This window comes from Pristis pectinata, chromosome 18 (genome assembly GCF_009764475.1).
Source record: "Pristis pectinata isolate sPriPec2 chromosome 18, sPriPec2.1.pri, whole genome shotgun sequence".
Lineage (NCBI taxonomy): Eukaryota > Metazoa > Chordata > Chondrichthyes > Rhinopristiformes > Pristidae > Pristis > Pristis pectinata.
This window is the reverse complement of record NC_067422.1, coordinates 14474086-14492437: the sequence shown is the minus strand read 5'-3', so window position 1 is coordinate 14492437 and position 18352 is coordinate 14474086. Positions and strand designations below refer to the sequence as shown.

Below are 18352 nucleotides of genomic sequence, written 5' to 3'. Positions count from 1 at the left end.
AAGTTTGTTAATGGCAGCTAATTTGTCGAAAGAAGGTATAACTGGAGAGAGAGATAAATGAGCACTGAGGAGAGAAAAAAAACATTGCCCAAATGATGTCATCCAGAACACAGCAAGTGATGAAAATCTGATTATAAGTGAGAGTTCTTGGAAAGCCCAGAGGGTCAGACAACATCTGCAGAGAGAGAAGAACTGAGTTAATGTTATAGGTCAATGCCCTTCCATGAGAACTGGCCAGTTTGCAACAGTTACTACATTTTTGGTACAGGGGCATTTAACTATGCTGAAACAGCAATCAGTACTGATAAAGTTGCTGACATCCCCACCTCAGCTTAACTTGGTGAGTTCCAAAAGCAAGATCGATCATACGCATCATTAATAGGCCTCCTGTGGAGCTGTGTTCACACGCACATCACTTAGGAAATTCCAAACGTTGTTCTTCAGAAGGCCTGAATTTTCTGTAACTTTAATGCTCCTTCACCCTAGTTTTGTCATCATGTGGTAGGTTTCCATCACCCTTCTGGCAGAGTTTTGGCCACTCAAAAATGCAAGGAAATTCAGGGACGAACCCTTTTGCTTTATTTTGTTTGAGAGTTCTCCACCTCCAGTGAATGTTGATTCCTTTTGTTTTAAATTAAAGATTTTCAAGATGGCATTTAATTCCTGCCTCAGTGAACTTCACAATGATTGTGAGCAGAGCCTTGCAGAGCATTCACCTGCCTGGATACATATTGCATACAATGTTTTCAAGAAACGACTGCAAAATTTATCCAAAACGTTTGCACTCTGTCCAAAAGTCCTGGAATATTTTAATCATTGCAAACCTGGAACATTAGATCCTCACCCTCGGGAAATGGTGAGTCTTGTGAAAAGAATTGTAAAATATTTAAATCTTCTGAAAAATTGACAGTTAAACATAAGGTTCTTTAAAGTGTGATTTGACAGCAGTATTAAATGTATTTATTTATTGTTTTACGAAAAAGAATCCTCCTTTAATTTGTTGGCCATATAGCATTTGCATCCCTTTGAAAGTATGTATTTCTGTTATTCAATTTAAGACTGTCTTGCTATTACGTTTAACATGGACATTTTAAACTTACTCATAGTGTTACCGGCTGTGTAGTGGGGGAAAAAATAGCATGGTGATAAACCACTGGAATATCATGAAAGGCTTGGCCTTTTGATGTGAAAATATGAACTTAATTCGCACCACTTGGGGAATTTAAATTTACATAATTAAACAAATCTGGTGTAAGAAATTTAGGGCCAGAAATGGTGAACACAGCAAATGTCCTTCATGAGAGGGAGGAGGTTTAAAGGGGGATCCGAGGGGTAAATTTTTCACACGAAGAGTAGTTGGTATCTAGAATGAGCTGCCAGAGGAGGTGGGGGAGGCAGGAACAGTAACAGTATTTAAGAGGAATCTGGACAGGGACTTGATAGGCAACATCCATCATCAAAGTTCCCCACCATCTGGGCCATGCCATCTCCTCGCAGCTACCATTGGGGAGGAGGTACAGAAGCCTGAAGTCCCACACCACCGGGTTCAAGAACAGATACTTCCCTTCAGCCATTCTGTTCTTGAACCAACCAGCACAATCCTAATCACTACAGCACCATGACTACTTTGATCACTTTGACTTCATGGAGTTTTTGTTCTAATTTTGTTCTTCCTTGTCAAAATCGGGTGTAATTTATATTTATGTTTTTCTTGTGACTGCTGTTATGCTGCTTATATGATGCTGTGTGCCTGTGATGCTGCTGCAAGTAAGTTCTTCATTGCACTTGTGCATACATGTACTTGTGCACGTGACAATAACCTCAACTTGACTTTAACTTTGAACGAGCAAAGCATGGAGGGATATGGAATTAATGCGGGCAAATGGGGTAAGTATAGACAGATGTGATGGTTGGCATTGATGTGGTGGGCCAAAGGGTCTGTTTCCGAGCTGTACAGCTCTTTGACTTCCTTTGATCTACAAAGTTACGAACACTGCTGGCTTTCTTGTTTACCAGGATGATAGCCTCAGAATTTTCCTCAGGATGACCAACCATAGAAGAAATGTGAATTGTTCTTCGGCCATAAGGAAAGGTGGATGTCAGAAGTTCCTGGTCGTACATTGGGTGAATGCTCAGGGCACAACTTGGAATGGTGGGACATACCACCCACCGCCCCACCACTTTTAAAAAGGACTTGGGGCCCTGAGATTTGAGATTAGGTGAGGGTCCAGGTGGACATCTCACTTAAAGTCATGGAGTTGCACAGCACAGAAGCGGACCCTTCAGCCCAACTCATCCATGCCCACCAAGGTGCCTCCTGAGCTAGTCCCATTTGTCTGCATTTGGCTTGTATCCCTCTGAACCTTTCCTGTCCATATACCTGTCTTAATGTCTTTGAAACATTGTACTTGTACCTGCCTCTACTACTACCTCTGGCAGCCTGTTCAATAACCCACCATCATCTGTGTGGGTAATTTGTTGTTTTGTTATTGACCAGACACATTGTATAGTTCCAATAATACTGGGGTCATGTCCAAGAGCAGTATCATTATGCAGCCATCTTATAAAGCCTGATAAAATCATTAAGGAATCTTCCTATTCCAGCATTTATCAATGCTAATGTTACTTAATCAAAGAAAAGACCTTCTCAGAAAAAGTGTGTTTGCCTTTATTTTTCAGACACTTGACCTACTCGCTGCCTACGTTTGTGCTGAAATGGCTCAAGCTCTGAATATTGAGACAATCAAAGACTGCAAAAAACTTGTAGAAATAATGGAAACTGTACAGTCAGCAGTTGAACTGGTTTTTGACAAAAACTACCTCAAACCGTGCAAACCAACATGCCAACAAATCATTGCTCAGATAAGGCAAGCCACATGTTTCCAAAAGCAAAGTGTTATACATGCTCAAAATATAAAACAAAACAAAATGCTGGAAATACTGAGCAGGTCAGCCTGCATCGTGGGAGATGATCTTTGAAATATTAAGGTCATCTCTCCCTTCCCAGATATTTCCTGAATTTTTTTTTTTGGCTTCATCCATCCAATAAAAGCCATAGATTTTGTTTACCTCATACAGTACCTGCTTACCAGATGTGTTGGTTTATTTGCAAACAGACCTGCCCTCTTCCAGGTCTGTGAATATATTTTCTTCCTTCACTAATATAAATGGAGAAATCAATGCATTATATAAAATGTATTCCACATTTCATAGCCACACCAATGTTTTCACTCCCTTTAGACAAAACTTGGACTTTGAATGCCAAAATGCCATTGTACTGGCAAAATGCCATGGAGTCATAGAGCCATGTAACATGGAAACAAGCCATTCAGCCCATGAACTTGGACAAAAATATTCTTAATGGTCTCTGCAACTATCAGTTGATTCTTCTGATAGTGCAGTAGAAACTTAACCCATCATTAATAGCTTTTTGGGCAATGGAATCCTATCATGTTACCCCATGAGGTAGATTAGGTTGTTTTGGGGTATCATCAGTCCAGACTGTGAGCAAATACAGCAACAGATATAATTTGTCCAATTTGACCTCTTTAACAAGTTACCGTCTTTGCAATTTTGGTTTTTTTTTATTGCAGTAATTTCTACTGTGTGCTTAACAAACAGTTAACCCAGGACTAAATATTGCATTTCTACCCCTTTGTCAAAAAGCTTTTACCAATTTACTGATGTGAATAATAAATCATTCTATTACGTCACATGGTAGCAAGTAGACAACAGTACAGACTTGTGGAGAGGGAGAGGGCAGGGCAGTAGTTTTGCCTTACTCTGGTCAGGATGCACAAGATGGGTTGTAGTTTGAACAGTGGATACTTTAGTTCTGATAAAAGCTTCTGGTACTTTTTGTGACTAATTTCAATTTTAGAATCACTGTGAAGAGTAATAATGTAATGGTTTGTTATCTCTTAGAACAAACTGGGACCGTGCACTTGTGTTGTGCGTGTTTATCGAACATGTTGTGTTGACTGCGGGTGGCATTGACCCCAGGTTACAGAACGTTGCTGTAAGACATTGTCCACTACTTCAGAAGGTAGCTATCACCAATTTATAAAGACTGTGCAATGAAAGGAAATATCTGTGTTTCTGTTAACTATGTATTGCAATCATTATGTTTTAACTAATTTTCGGCTTTTAAAAATAATTGGCTGCATGTTAAGAACAGTCAGCATATGCAATTTCTAAGTACTTCTGACCTTTCCATTAATAATGTGTGATTTTTAAATACTGCATCTTCAAAGCTTAAAACTCCACCAAATACACTGTTAACATGAGAGAATAAAAGCTTTAAACAATCCTGTGACATTCACCTGCTTGTTCCTCTCTCTGTTGTTTTAATGGTGGGCAATAACAAATTGGATGAGCGCCTATTAAAATAGCAGAAATGATAAAGTCTTTTAAATTAATTGTCCTGCTATTAAAATCACCAACAGCGACTCCAGGGTTTGATTTTTCTTAATGTGCAGGAGTACTTAATGAGAGGATTTGTATAATGTCATTTAGAAGTTTCCAGTGTTTTTGATTCTGGCACTATTCCATTTTTATGGAGTTACCTTGGTATGTTGAACAATAACAATGTATCCAATGGCTTTCCACAGATCCTCAGGACGTCCTCCGATTTGAAAAAGTATGAGACAGTTCAAGGAATGATTGAAGTACTGCAGTCATGTAATGAGATGTCTAGTCAGTTGGACTGCAGGTAAAGTTGGCTTAAATTCACCATTTTACTGGCAAAATCCCATAGAGTCACAGAGCCATGCAGCATGGAAACAAGCCATTCAGCCCATGAGCCCTCCCAACGATGAAGAGCCCATTTGCACTAACCCTACACAGATCCCATTTTATTCTCCTCACATTCCCATCAACTCTCCTCAGATCCTATCTCTCACATATACGTTATTGAAAGGACATTACACATACACATTATTAAAGGGACATTATCACTGCGCTTGTTTCCTCTGCGCTTGTTTCCACTGCAGTTTTCAGGTTTAAAAGGTCAGATTTCAACTATGAAACTATATTGCTGTTAGTTGCTAGCAAAGTGTCGCCACTGGCTGGCGCCATATTTTTTTGTTTATCTGCTTGGATCACTTTGCACCAATATGGACTTGTTTTTTTTTGTTCTAGTTGTGTTCTTTCTTGTAAAAACTGTATAATTTAATTTATGTCTTTTCTTTATAATTCTGCTTGAATGAATCACTACAAAATTGAAATAGCTCCAAGAAACTAATTTTGCAGATTGGAGTCGATCTCTCCTTTTTTCAAAAGAACACAGAACAGTGCATATTAGTTAAATGAGAAAACCATGGAATACCAGAATGACCTACGTAACGTTGTTCCTACTCAGGTATGGCATCAAAGAATGTCCAGTCTGTCTTGGTGTGCTGGAGGATCCAGCCTGCTTGCCCTGTGGCCACGTCTTTTGTATTGAATGTCTGGAGCGCTCGCTTAAAGTTCAAACATTTTGCCCAAAGTGCAGGGCAGACGTGCCAGATTCCGAGGAAATCCATGTCTCCATGAAGCTGAAGTAAGTTTCACTCTTCATAATCAAGCTGCAGAATTTTGTCCTTTGCTTTGCTGAATTACTTTTTTAAAAAAAAATATTAAATATTGTAGATATAGAAGAGATGTGTAGAGATATAGTAGAGCACCTATGTTTAGACAACAAACATGACCCTAGTTGAATACCATTTTAACTCTCCAACTCACTCCCCTTCTGATCTCTTAGGCTTCAGCCTCGAACAAAGCCCACAACAAGCGAACAGTCCCACGGCTTCTGACTGGCTACATCACAGTCTTCTGTACTCAACATTGTGTTTAACAGTTTCAGATAATCAGCCATTCCGGCCTTCATTACCGGCATTTCAGCATTCATACCTCTCTTTTTCAATGGCAGTTTCAGATTTGTATTTATCTTCTGCTAATTACACCACCTTCCAGACCAGCCTTTCAATATTCACCAATGCCTTCACCACCATCTTTCACAGCTGCTGCATTTTATTTCTCCTGCTCCTTGGGATTACACTGAGGCCAGGATGGACAAGGAACACACTTTCCTGAAGGACTTCCATGAACCTAATCTGTATTTAACAACAATCCAGAATCAGATTTATTATCACTGACTCAAATGATGTGAAATTTGTTGTTTTGCAGCAGTAGTACAGTGCAAAGACATAAAATTACTATAAGTTCAAAAATAAATGACACAAAACAAAAAGGAATAATGAGGGAGTGTTCATGGACCGTTCAGAAATCTGCTGGCAGAGGAGAAGAAACTGTTCCTGAAACATTGAGAGTGGATCTTCAGGCTCCTGTACCTCCTCCCTGATGGTATTACTCCAGTGGGGAGAAGACTTGAAGATGTTCACAATAGTGGGGAGAGTTGTGCCTGTGATGGAGCTGGATGAGTCTACAACGCTCTGCAGACTCTTTCAATCCTCTGCATTTGGAGCCTCCATACCAGGCTGTGATGCAACCAGTCAATGCTCTCCAATGTACATTTGTAAATTTGTAAGAGTCTTTGGTGACAAACTGAATCTTCTCAAACTCTTAAGAAAGTAGAGCCACTGGCGTACCTTCTTCATGATTGCATCAATGTATTGGGCCCAGGATAGATGCTCTGAGATGTTGACACCCAGGAACTTGAAGCTGCTCACCCTTTCCACAGCTGACCCCTCAATGAGAACTGATGTGTGTTCTCCTAACTTCCCCTTCCTGAAGTCCACAATCAGTTCCTTGGTCCTGCTGACATTGAGTGCAAGGTTGTTGTTGTGACACCACTCAACCAGCTGATTAATCTCATTCCTGTACACCTCCTTGTTGCCATCTGAGATTCTACCAACAACAGTGGTGTCATCGGCAAACTTATAGATGGCATTTGAGCTGTGCTTAACCACACAGTCATGAGTGTATAGAGAATAGAACAGTGAGCTAAGCACATATCCCTGAGATGCGCCAGTTGTGATTGTCAGTGAGGAGGAGAAGTTATTACCGATGCACGACGACTGTGGTTTCCTGATAAGGAAGTCGAGGATCCAGTTGCAGAGGAAGGTACAGAGGCCCAGGTTTTGAAGATTGGTGATTAGTACTGAGGGGATGATGCTGTTGAACTGTAATCAATAAACGACAGCCTGACATATGTTTTGCAGTGGTCTAGGTGCTCCAAAGCAGAGTGGAGAGCCAATGAGATTGTGTCTGCTGTAGACCTGTGTGCACCTGTTGTTCCAGCAGTACCCAGTCACCATTAGTCATGGAATAATAGAGAAATACAACACAGAAACAGGTCCTTCAGCCCACTGGCTCCACACTGACCCTCAAGCACTCAGTTTTACACTTCTCCTACCCCAATCTGTCCCATCAGCACCCCCCCCCCCCCCCCCCCCCCCCCCCAGATTCTACCACATCTACACACTGGGGGCAATTGCAGTGGCAAATCAACCTACCAGCCTATTATTGGTGCTGGCTTTGTATTTGTTTAATTCATTAAATATAAATACCCAGTTGCTGTCGTACAATTTAAGGTCTGATCTCTGGATCATTACTCCAGCACTTTGGATTACAAGTCCAGTAACTTAAATGTTGTTCCAGATGCCTATTTCCAACATCTGTATAATCTGGGGAAACAATTTGTGAAGTTCATAGACTGCTAATATACATAGTCCAGCAGAGTGAAGGTCTACAATGGGTTATTGCTTTAGAATATAGAAACAGACTGCACTTAGAATATTGTTGTTAAGTATAGGTGCCAATTTCCTCTAAACAATGAATATGTAGATTTATGTAGGGACGGGGGGAATGGCAAGATTTTCGGGCTTTATGATAAATGTTGTATAATTAGTTACATCTCTAAAGTACAGTATATGGTTTTGTTTTCAATTTTATAGGTCAGCTTTAAAAAAGCATAATGACTTCCGTCAGAGGTGCAATATGTTTTTCATGGAGGTTGTTTCCAGATTTTGCTTCAGCGAAGACTCTCCACCATGTGACAAAGTGATTATGTTGCTGCTTTCGTTACTAATTGCAGTCAGGAAGTCACCTGGAGGTTCGTGTTGCTGATATTAACAATTTACATTGACCCCAGGCCTACAATGTACTTGAAGCGTTTCATCGTGAACACCTAGTGGCACCGGTAGCCTGTACAGAAACTCATGAGGTCACTCACTAATGTGATTGAATTAGTTACATGCATAACGCAGCTCAAACAGCACTAGTCACACTTGGAACATCCACAAAAGGAGTCTCTTCCTCCCTTCCCTAAAATGTGTATACAAAACAAATTTGACCCCCAACTCCTCCCCACTTCTGCTGCCTAGTCCACCTACTGTCTCTTGCCCCTGTGTTTGTTCACCTTGCTGCCAGCCACATAAAGCATACCAGTCATTCAGGACTCCCATCAGTTCTGACTGGTGAGACCATCGTGCAGTCGCCACTCCTGCTCCTGCACAAAAATCCACATCTCACTCTGAGTTGCAGACAGTTGATGTGCATCCTGAAAAGATATTTCAGACTTGTACAGTGGATGTAATTCCCTGTTTCAGCACCTCCACAAAGTTGAGCTGAGGATAATTTTACATGACTGGGCTAACAACATCTAACCTAGAAGCAGGAGAGTTGTCGTGGGCATATCCAACGAGGACACCATAGCCAGGTTTCTCCATGATGGACCTGAAGATGACGTGCTTGGAATTAGAGATACCTGTGCACGTAGGCTGACCACATTTTCTCATAAATTCAACTCTTTTTGGCAATGGATCAGAGCAGTGGTGTGGATCCTGTTCGTAATCCCTGAAAATATGAATGTAGAATCAGTTTTGCAGCATCTGAAAAATTGATAATAGAAAAGTTGAAGTGCCAATCAATATTTGTTAAAGTGACCAAAAATAAATCCATGATTTCAGTTTATTTTGTGTCAGATTACCTCTGCCGTTTTCTATTATAAATTAGATGAGATGCTAAAGGAAACTGAGCCTTAATGAGTGTTGTGGACACAGTCAGTATTCTGATCACAATCAGCATTTAGCCAGCCAGATCTCGATCTATTGTCTAAATTTCTAATCACAAAATTACACATTAATATTAACAGATGGTAATTTGTTTCCTGAAAGTCTTCTCTTTTACCAGGGGAATTTCTGGCATGAGCCATACAGAGGGACAGTGGATCATTTTTATGATTACTTCCGACAGCTCCTCTTCAACTAATCTAAACAAAGTTAGAAGCATACATTGGGAACCTGATACAATTATTAACTGAGATAATGGGATAATATCCAGTGCCTGACAATAGAGGTGGAATTATTATAAAATCTGGCCCAGGAATTTGGAGGAGGCCATCATAATCCATACTTGGTTGTTCAGGAGGAACGGATCTAATGTTACAGCAGCCATAATGTTTCATTTTCAAGTCCATCATGGAGAAACTTAGCTATGGTGTCCACTTTGGACATGCCCATGTCAACTTTCCTGCTTCTAAGTTAGACGTTGTTAGCACAGTCGTGTAAAATCATTCTCAGCTCAACTTTGTGGAGGTGCTGAAACAGGGAAGAGTGACATCCACTGTACAAATCTGGGATTTCTTTTCAGTATGCACATCAACTGTCTGCAACTCAGAGTGAGATGTGGATTTTTGTGCAGAGCCTAGACAGCCTCGTCTGGTTTCAAAGAATGAAAAAGAAGCATGCTTTGAGAGGATAAGAATGGTTCCAATCTCAGCTTTTACAATGACCCTCCTTATCTCCTTCACATATTTGCCAAATACCAGGCAGCAGATCTTTGGTTCATATTATGCATCACCTTGTGAAAAATTAGCATAATTTGTAGACCGGCACATGATATAATTCTATGCTCCATTATAGTTTTCATTGTCAATTATTAAGTTGCGTGGTGCGGACCATATTTGAATTGCTTTATTTAGATTTGCTATTGCTGTTTTTACATAAGTCAGCCTTAAGATTAAAATGTAGGAGATCTGCACTTTATACTAAAGATTATTTTCTAATATTAGGTGACCGCTACCTGACTCGAACTTTAACCCCGTTCTCTGAATGCGTGGACATTAATCCTGTGATACGTTCTGTTTTACTGAAGCTGTTAATGCATTACAGGTAAGGAAAAATAAACAACTAAACAAAAACAAAAAATTGCAGATGCTGGGTAAGTTAAAAATACTGGAAATACTCATCAGATTAAGCAGCATTGGTGGAGTAAGAAACAAAGTTAATGTTTCACATTGATGGCCTTTCATTAGAACTGGGAAAAGGTGGAAATTGTATGTGTTTTACATTGCAGAGAAAGGGGGAGAGGTGTAGTGAACAAAGGGAATATCTGATAGATTGGGGATCAAGAGAGATTGACTAACACAAATGTGGTTGGTGCAGGCTAACAGAGGGTGGTGAAAGCTTATTAGTCATAGCTGAGCTGTCTGGAAGAGATGCAAACAGGAGATGAGCAAGAACAGAAGTGGGAAAATGGCTAAAACTATGACATAACTTGACATTTAATTAAATTAAATGAGTAGTTTTGTGAATCTTACAGAAGGTGAATGAGGCAGTTAGGTTTACAGAGCAGGAGCAGACATATCACTAACATCCATTGTGAAATACTAAACTCCAAGCAAGTCTTCACTCCCACTAATGCAGAGTGGGGAACTATCTAACATTGTATATCACACAGGAGTTAAACAAAAGCTTTTTCCAAAAAAACCAGAAGTTATCGTCTTGAATTGATGTAGGCCCTCTCGTGGTCTTTGGGACAGGCCAGTTTCCTGATGCAATCTCTGCACCTCATCTTCCCCAGAAATGCAACAGTTCTCAAATTACCAGCAATCAAATATATGCTCCTGGCTGCCTGCTTGAAACAAGTGTTGATGGTTACAAAAGACTTTAATTTACAATCACCAATTCAAACCCCTCGCCCCCACCCCAAAATAAACCGCAGCTTTGGTCAATGTTTCCTAATCAATCCTACCATTAAAGGTACCACAGGAAGCCGCTGATGGAAAGGTAAGTAGAACCTTGTTCACTTGTGCTAATGTGAAGTCAGGGAAGGAAGATTATGCTTCCCTCTTTTTTTTGCCTCTGCTGCATCCCCACCTTCACAGTCCTAACACTCGAGGGTGACACCTGGGCTCCCAGAGATGCCAAAATGGCAACTTCATGCAAGTGAAAGCTTTGCCTTTGCTAACCTCATAGTTAAAAGCAAGGAACAAGGGCATTATTTACAAAAATTTGTTTGTTCTCCTGGGGCCAATATTTGTCCATCAATTAACATGTTATGTAGTTGTTATCATGTGCTCCTTGCTAGAACTTGTGGTGCACAAATTATCTGCCATTTCTTTCAAAATTACTTTGTTTCAAAAAATATTTTTTGGCTGAAAAGAATCTGCAGCGCATCCAGACAGGGACATTGGATAAGAAAATTTGAATCTAAATGCAACATATGGCACAAATAAAAAGTGGTTTAGAAACCTAATTGCTTCCTTCCTTTCTAAAATGTACGAGGAATAGAATTTTAGCCCCCAGTCAGCAAGTATTTTGTGTTCCAACAAACAATGTGCTGGAGGAACTCAGTGGGTCCGGCAGCATCAGTGGAGGGAAATGGACAGTCAACGTTTTGGATTGAGACCCTCCATCTGGACTGAAAGATAGAGGGGAGATGGCCAGTATAAAGAGGGGAGGGGAAGGGGTGGAGCAGGCAACGAAGGGCTGCAGATGATGGAATCTGATGGGAAAGGAAGGGGGAGCATGGAGCCAAATAAGGGAGGTGGGGTGGGCAGGTGGGAACTGTAGGCGGAGGCGACCTAGTGGGAGGAGTGTATGGGTGATGGAATGTGGATGCAGGAGGGGAAAGAAACACATTGATGAGGGGCTGGGGTAGGTGTAGGAGGAACTGGGTAGATCAGGAGATGAGAGAACAGGGGCAGAGGGGCAGCAGTTTACCTGAAATTGGAAAATTCAATGTTCATGCCATCAGCTTATGTCTCCAAGTATTTTGTGTTGTCCATTATACCACGGCAGAAATGTAGCTCTGTCAACTGAGAGCAATATGTACAGACCTGAGGGTAATGTAGTCAGATTTAAAGTGTGCTTTCCAACTACTTAAAAGCTAAATTGGACACTTTGTCAACCTATTAATGGGTTCCCAGAAAATTGCCTTTGATACTGCAGTGAGATCAACTATTTTAGCTTAAGTGAAAAATATAAATCACTTTGTATAATGCCCAAGGACATACTACTGTTTACTGAACATAATTTTGATTGATGCAGAACATGAGATAAACTGAATAAAGTAAAGGTGAATCAATTAAACATTGGATAAGAAAATGTGTGTCTAAATGCAACATGTGACAGAAATAAATGTAAATGCATTTAATATGAAAATGATAAAAACTCCAGATGATAATGAATTCTACATCTGTCAATAGTTTTGATAAGGTGAAAGACTTTCTGCAGACGTACCTCTCAAATCTGGAGGAGAAGATATTCTCAGAAGATCATCTGAAGGAACTCTATCTTCTGTTCATCAGATGCTTTGAGGTAAAGAGCAGCCATTTGGGCTCTTTTACTCCTTAAGAACTTGCTGAAGGTATGATTGGGACAGGCCAAGAATCTGAAACTGTACTTTGCCTTTAAGGACTCAGTGTATGCCCACTTTGAGCATTCTGGAGGACTTGACAGCGGAGAACTCCTCAAACAGAACTGCAGCTTTGCCAGTAGGTTTGCTAGGCAACAAGCTGCCACTTGTGAAGAAAATGCCATTGAATACTTGCAGAACATTGCCAAGCTGCGTTTCTGCTTCAATCTTACAGCTCAGCTGATGTATGAGTCATGTAACAGAAAAGGTAAAACATTCAAGGCTAACTCATTGCATGCTCTCCATCTACATTAGCTGTTCTGTAGCCAAAAAGATCTGAAAGCTCTGCTGCCCCCTAGCATCTCTCAAAGCTGCTCTGTAGCTTTAAACACCGTGAGATTGGCCAATCCCCATAGCCAGGCATGCCTCGCGCTCCCTGTGGGAATTTGTATCAAAACTCTGCTTGGATTCAGCATTCTGTTAGCATTGCACCGTATTATTACTCTAATGTCTGCACTAAAGTCTCTGGAGTGGAACAGGATCCCATGGTTACTAATACAGAGCTGAGTGTCACAGTTACAGCTCACTGGTTATAGTGATTAATGAGTTAATGAGCATGTTATTCCTCTGCTTTTTGTTAACTATTCCACTGCGTTAACCTACTGATAATAGACTGTTAACAAATTGGAAATGTCTTGCTTAAACACACTCTGAGCACAATTATTCTCTAGTAATCTGTGAATTTAACTACTACTGTTATTTGATTTTGTAATTCTTATAAATTTATATTTCCAGACATAAAGCACAAGGCCACAAAGGAAAATTTCTTCCAACATATGAAAATGATTTGCTTGCATTCTGGCAATGATTGGTATCGAGTTTATTTGATGAGGGAAGTCTATGACCAGTATGGAATGGATTTTGTTCAATCCTTATCACAACTCAAGGAGTACCACTGGTCATTTCCAGACAAGATTATTGAAAAACAGGTAGAACATTTTATGGATTTGAAATCACTTCCTAACATCCACAAATTAGGCAGTGTCTCACAATTGATTTGATTAATCAAATAAACACGCATAATTCTTTACACGCACCTGTCCAAATGGATCTTTAATGCTGAACAATTTTTTGTAATCTTCATAATCCTTAAATTCATAGAATCATTGCAGAACAACAGGAGGCCATTTGGCCCATTGATCTCATACTGGCTTTTTGTATGACCAACCCCGTTAATCACTTCTTCCAGCTCCTTGCAGCTCTACAATGTTTACCTTAAGTGCTTAGCCAATTATATTTTAAAGCCAGAATTGAAACTGTTGCTATCACTTTCAATCAGAGAACTCCAGATCGTAATTGCTTGCTATGTGCTGTTTTTACACAAAATTGACCACAAATTCCCACAACAGTAAACTCTAGAAGCGAAGCAGAAAAATATTTGTGATGGCATATTATGTGTATAAATTTACAGTATTCTTGAAGCAATGAACTCTCAGATCATTCCCCAGAAGAGTTAGACTTGGAAATCTCTCCAGAGAGAGAGTGCTGGAAACATCCTCTGTCAAAGTTCCCAAAAGGCAATTGGGGAAAAACCTGTGGAAGTAAATTTCGAAAGGATGAGGGTAAGGGGAAGAATTAACAGAGATGCTAGAGGAACAAAGGACTGCAGATGCTGGAATCTAGAGGAAAAACAACAAGATGCTGGAGGAACTCAGCAGGTCAGGCAGCATCCTTGTGGAAAAGCAGACAGTCAAGGTTTCAGGCCAGAACCCTTCTTCAGGACTCAAAATGTCCTGACCTGAAACGTTGACTCTTTTTCTCCACAGATGCTGCCTGACCTGCTGAGTTCCTCCAGAATCTTGTTGTTTTTTCATTAACAGAGATGCAATGGGCTGACTGGACTCTGTAAATGACACAGGAGGCTATTCAGCCTACTGTGGCATGTACCAGCTCTGTATTGGAGTAGCTCTCTAATTCTCTTTAGCAGGCTCATGGGGCCAATTGACCTATTCCTGCTCCTGTTTCTTGCCACTCATCAGCCCATACCTGAGTGTTATTTAGTTCTTGTTGTCTACTAGCTTTAATATTGATGCCCAATGCAAACTAAGTTCTTACTTTACAAATGAAGAACACGTTAAGTGCTGAAAACCTGAAATATAAACAGCAAATGCTGGAAGTCTTAATCAGCCAGCACTGATGGAGGAAGAAAGAGTCAATGTTCCAGTTGCTTTGATCAGCTCTTTGTTTTTGCATTGCTTTGTATACTGACATGTAAGTTGGCCATTTCTTTCAGCATTCTCGTGGTGTACAGATGGATCGCTATATACTTTGTGGGCAGCCGTACAAAGTCATCCGTGATGCAACTACTGAGGCAGTCGCACGATGCCAAATGAGTGTTGTCACAGACAAGATAAAGGTAGTTGCAGAGAGTTTCCATTTTCATTAGGGAACTCTTCATTTATTGAACATTGCTTTACCCAATGTTTTATGTCATTTTTATGCGATTTTTAAAACCACATGTTTTACTAATATTAACTATTTTGTTTTTACAATTTTTTTCCTCAAAGGGTCTGAAGTGCTCTTCAAGTAATTATCAGGTTTACCTGGCCTTGGCATTATTCCGTGAGGTAACGTGTTCATATGCAATGGAAGATCTCAGCATGCGGTGTAGTCCAACGGTAAGAATCACTCCTAACCAACCATGTGGGATTCCCTACCTTTTAATACTTTGTTCGTACCACATATATTTCCTGGTTGGCTGAAATCTCTTGCTTAATAAAACAACAGCAAACCACAATGCAACAGTTTTGTTAAAGGAAATAGCAACAGTCACTTCCTTAAGTTTTGGCTGCTCTTTCAAAGACACGAGTGGGTCTCAGCCTGAAGCGTATGCTGCCTGACCTGCTGAGTTCCTCCAGCACTTTTGTGTATTGCTCCAGATTCCAGCATCTGCAGAATTTCTTGTGTCTGCTCTTTCAAAGAGTTAGGTACAACAGATACATATGCAAAAGCTAATTTAAACAGGAGAAGTACTCTGCCTTTTTACTGACTTCTGGTGATGCCTATTTATCACTGTGCTTCCTGAGGGACTTATTAGGTTCAAGAATTATTAGATAAAACCAAATCTGCTCTTTTCCACTTTTTTCTTTTTTATTTGTGGAATGTGAATCAGACACCATACAACCCAGGCTCACTGCTCAGTAACACACTCTGGCAGCAGATGTTCTACATCAGATTAGTGAATTATCATGGTGGGTGTTTATGGATGTCAATCTAAAGTATTGAGCCATTAAAGTTTTCCAAAGGCTGAGGGCCACTGTGTCAAGTTAGCAAAGATAATGGCCCAGATCTTGCTGAATGCAGACCACCACTGAGATGCACAATTTTTCCTCATCTACCTTGTCTGTATCCATAGAGATGAACTTGTTGGTTGACGTCCTGCTTGACAGTGTCTTGTCACTCACAGCCAGAACAAGCCCACCCACAAATGGCTGGACAAACCTTTAAAAGATGGCAAGGCCACGTCTTTAACTCTGCTGTTCATCAAAGTCATCAAGATTTTTCAAAGCTTCACATAGTCTGATGCATTCAAAAAAACATTAAAATGAAAACTTGTTAAAATATGACAAATTTTAAAATGAAATAAAGCATTTAGAAAACTTAAACAATGAAAAAATTGTGAACTACCTTATTTTTACTTTAATTCCTTACAGCTGCATAATCTCCATTCAAGTTTGTAGGTTAATGGAGCTGTTCCAGGCCATACTGTTCCAGTACGCACATGTACATTGGCCTGCTTGAATATGGGTAAATCCAGCAATTCTAGCCCACCACTGGAATTGCCTGAGCTTCCCCACAAAGCTGCCAACATTTCTCTGCAAGGTCTGGCCCATCTCTGCTGGCAGTGGCAGCATTTGTAGTTGGCAATATCAAAGCTCGACAGCTCATAATATTTCTCTGCAGTCTACATTTCTGAGATAAATATTCAAAGCAGTGGAAAAGAAATCTTATTTCAGGATGCTGTTGGAATTTCTGATGATCCCAAATTCAAGCTGTCTATCCCAGGACCCAAATGAAAACAGAAATATCATTTGGGATGTTCATAAAATGCGCTAGTCAGGCTGAGTACACAGGATGGATCAGTGCAACAATATCTCCTGTTCCTTCAACAATTTCCTTTAATTTGCAAATAAAATGGGAATTTTCACCACATGGTATTTCAACTTCAATAAAGAGATCAGTAGTCTACTTTGTAAACCGCATGGTCTGGTTTCCTCCCACATTCCAAAGACGTACAGGTTAGGAAGTTGTGGGCATGCTATGTTGGTGCCGGAAGCGCGGCGACACTTGCAGGCTGCCCCCAGAACACTTGATGCAAAAGATGCATTTCGATGTGTACTTCGATGTGCATGTGACTAATGAAGATATCTTATAAACTAGAAATGAACCATGGTCCACATCAGAATTAACTTACTTTTCTTCTGTTTTCTTTCAGTCAATTGACATGTTACAGAAATTTATTAAAGATAGTAACATCTTTGTGGCTCCAAACCTGAAGGATTTCTGCATTGCTTTGGTGAAGAATGACCTCGGAAGCCCAGGATCTTCATTGCAGATCACACCAGTTCAGCCAATCCAACAACGCATCCTGATTGATATAATAGTTCACACAGCCTTGGTTTTGCTCTGTGGGAATAGTGTTCTGTCATCTCCACTCCGCAATCTTGCCTTCTGTCCTTCAAAAATGAGGGTGAGGAATCCATGGACACACAATCCCTATACAAGGGTTGCTGTACCAGTGTCCTGCATTTTTCTCTTGGTTAGCCATTTTACACTTGCACTTTGTAGTGTCACTTAAGACCTTGATTAATCTTGTGCATGCCTTTTTGATGAGGGCAGATTTCAGGGTCTGTGGGAAACGAGCAAAGGGTGGTACTTGATAACCCTTGCAAAGAGGGCTGAATGGCCTGCTTCTGTGCTGCAAGTGTAAGTGTGTACCATAAGATTACCATAAACTTGGTAGCCTTTCCTCAACCTATGTGCAAAAATAGTCCCCATTCTTTTTCACCATCCTGACTTGATTCCACTTCTCCTGTTCATGATTTTTGGTCTTAACATTGTACAAGAGACACTGTCCTTCCCTAGACTAAATGTTTTAAGTACTGCATCATTTTCCTTCCTGTCATTTTGAAGTGTAGTCTTTGCTGCAACTTCTTGTTAACATATCTCTTAATTGAAATGATTTCTGCTATTGCATAGCTCTCACAGCTGCCATTAAAGTTACTTGGTCGTTGGAAGTGACTGATCCCGTTGACTCTTTTCCTTGCACAGAGCAGCCTCTGTCCTTCCCACAGCCCAAATCCAAGATTAATATTGGTGTAAAAGTCAACAAGGACATTCAAATTTGTTTAGGGACAGTCTGTCATCCAGTAGTTGGTTGGGGGGGTGTTGTGGGGAAAGATCCACGATGTGGCCTTTCCAGTGACCAGGACTTGAGGTAACACATTTAATAGACAAAATAAAGATGAAGGAAATAATATTATGTATTTTCTCTGAATTACTAGCAATGGTAGGTTATTTTCAAAGACCAGTATAATGAAACTCATTAAATTTTTCCAAAGTCACATGAACTCTCTGCTGACTTTAAATAGATCCATCCAAATTTTAGACAGTTTCTCAATTGGCCTACACCTGGAACTGGACTGGGAGTGCCAGAGGTTGGGATTCAATGGAGTAGATCTCTTGTGCCTGTCCTTAGATTCTTTTACGAATG

General features: G+C 40.3%; 1 protein-coding gene across 1 annotated transcript in view; it reads left to right on the top strand.

Moving 5' to 3' along the window:
- LOC127579814 (E3 ubiquitin-protein ligase rnf213-alpha-like) overlaps positions 1-18352 on the top strand; it is a 126613-nt gene that overhangs the window by 80087 nt on the left and 28174 nt on the right. Inside the window, exons 47-59 of the mRNA XM_052032764.1 lie at positions 641-856; positions 2680-2867; positions 3925-4045; positions 4611-4711; positions 5360-5539; positions 7896-8053; positions 10013-10112; positions 12431-12542; positions 12640-12847; positions 13375-13568; positions 14873-14995; positions 15147-15257; positions 17075-17329. Coding sequence (XP_051888724.1) covers positions 641-856; positions 2680-2867; positions 3925-4045; positions 4611-4711; positions 5360-5539; positions 7896-8053; positions 10013-10112; positions 12431-12542; positions 12640-12847; positions 13375-13568; positions 14873-14995; positions 15147-15257; positions 17075-17329 — 2067 coding nt within the window. The remainder of the gene's footprint in view (positions 1-640; positions 857-2679; positions 2868-3924; positions 4046-4610; positions 4712-5359; positions 5540-7895; positions 8054-10012; positions 10113-12430; positions 12543-12639; positions 12848-13374; positions 13569-14872; positions 14996-15146; positions 15258-17074; positions 17330-18352) is intronic.